The following is a 1,072-nucleotide window of genomic DNA, read 5'->3' on the forward strand; positions in this document are numbered from 1 at the left end:
TCTTCAACATTTGCCTTCCCCAAAGTCTTTAGCCGATCTTCATAGAACTCTATAAAAGCCACTGCTCCCGCCACCTTTTTACTTGAATTCACACAAGCGGCATAACTTCAGACACGCAAACCAAGGCTAATAGCGCATACGACGGAGAAAAAAAAACATTCTGAGATATCATACTTTCCAGGTTTGCCGGACGATAAAAGATGCGTTTCTCTCTCATTGTGATGCTCGCAAGTGCCTATGCACGGGCATCCTTTGGTGGCACTCTTGAGATCATTGATATTGATAATCAATGTGCGATATGGTCCTATGACAACCATGGCTGCACAGGGTCTTCCGCATTCTTCAGCCAACTTGATGGAGATGACTGCTCAAGTAAGTTACTGCCTGGAATGCAGATCAAGAAAAAATTAATAATGAATTTGCAGGGTTGGACAAAGTCGCCAACAGCACTCATTCAGGTTACCCTTTGCGTGGCGCAGAGGCTTGCGGCACGGAAAACAATTCATCGGCTGCATGGGTTAAGGTCGAAAAACCCGGGGTGATCACCTTCTACAATTTTCAAGGAGACAAGTCGACATGTACATTGGACAATGAACTCAAGCATGGCAGCCGGTGCACTGCCTCAGCCTTGATACCCTCCACCAAGTCGTCCTCCACCGAGTCGGCTTCCACCAAGTCATCTTCCACTAAGTCGTCTTCCACCAAGTCTTCCTCCGCTTTGGCGACGATGGACTCTTCGTCATCGGCTATGGAGCCATCCTCGACTACTTTCCAGACCGCACCTATTTCGGATTGTTCTGCAATCTGATAAAATCTGTGGATTAGTTAGCAAGGAGCCATTTCCCTTAGCTACCGCCCTTCGGATGTACAGTCCTTACCCTTCAGTGCACTGTGGGCTCACAACGTCTGATTTAATCTCATTGTAGGATTTTTCGGTGTATTGGGCTCATGGTAAGGTGGGGACTGCAGCAGCGTCAAGAAGGAATTTTATCAATGTTGTAGTAGACTGGTGCTGATTCATATTTAGAAAACGAATTGATATTACGTTATGTTGTTCAAATTGGGAGTTTTC

General features: G+C 46.1%; 1 protein-coding gene across 1 annotated transcript; it reads left to right on the forward strand.

Annotated features, from left to right (window-relative positions):
• Positions 1 to 200: 200 nt before the first annotated feature.
• Positions 201 to 808, forward strand: N7506_001837 (uncharacterized protein; the record flags this gene model as incomplete). The annotated part of the gene is made up of 2 exons (XM_056951133.1): positions 201 to 372; positions 426 to 808. 2 exons carry the CDS (start codon positions 201 to 203, stop codon positions 806 to 808), a joined length of 555 nt encoding a protein of 184 aa, XP_056817048.1.
• Between the last annotated feature and the right edge of the window lie 264 nt (positions 809 to 1,072).

The sequence above is a fragment of the Penicillium brevicompactum genome, assembly GCF_028827555.1.
Source record: "Penicillium brevicompactum strain IBT 35665 chromosome Unknown utg000001l_segment0_segment0, whole genome shotgun sequence".
Lineage (NCBI taxonomy): Eukaryota > Fungi > Ascomycota > Eurotiomycetes > Eurotiales > Aspergillaceae > Penicillium > Penicillium brevicompactum.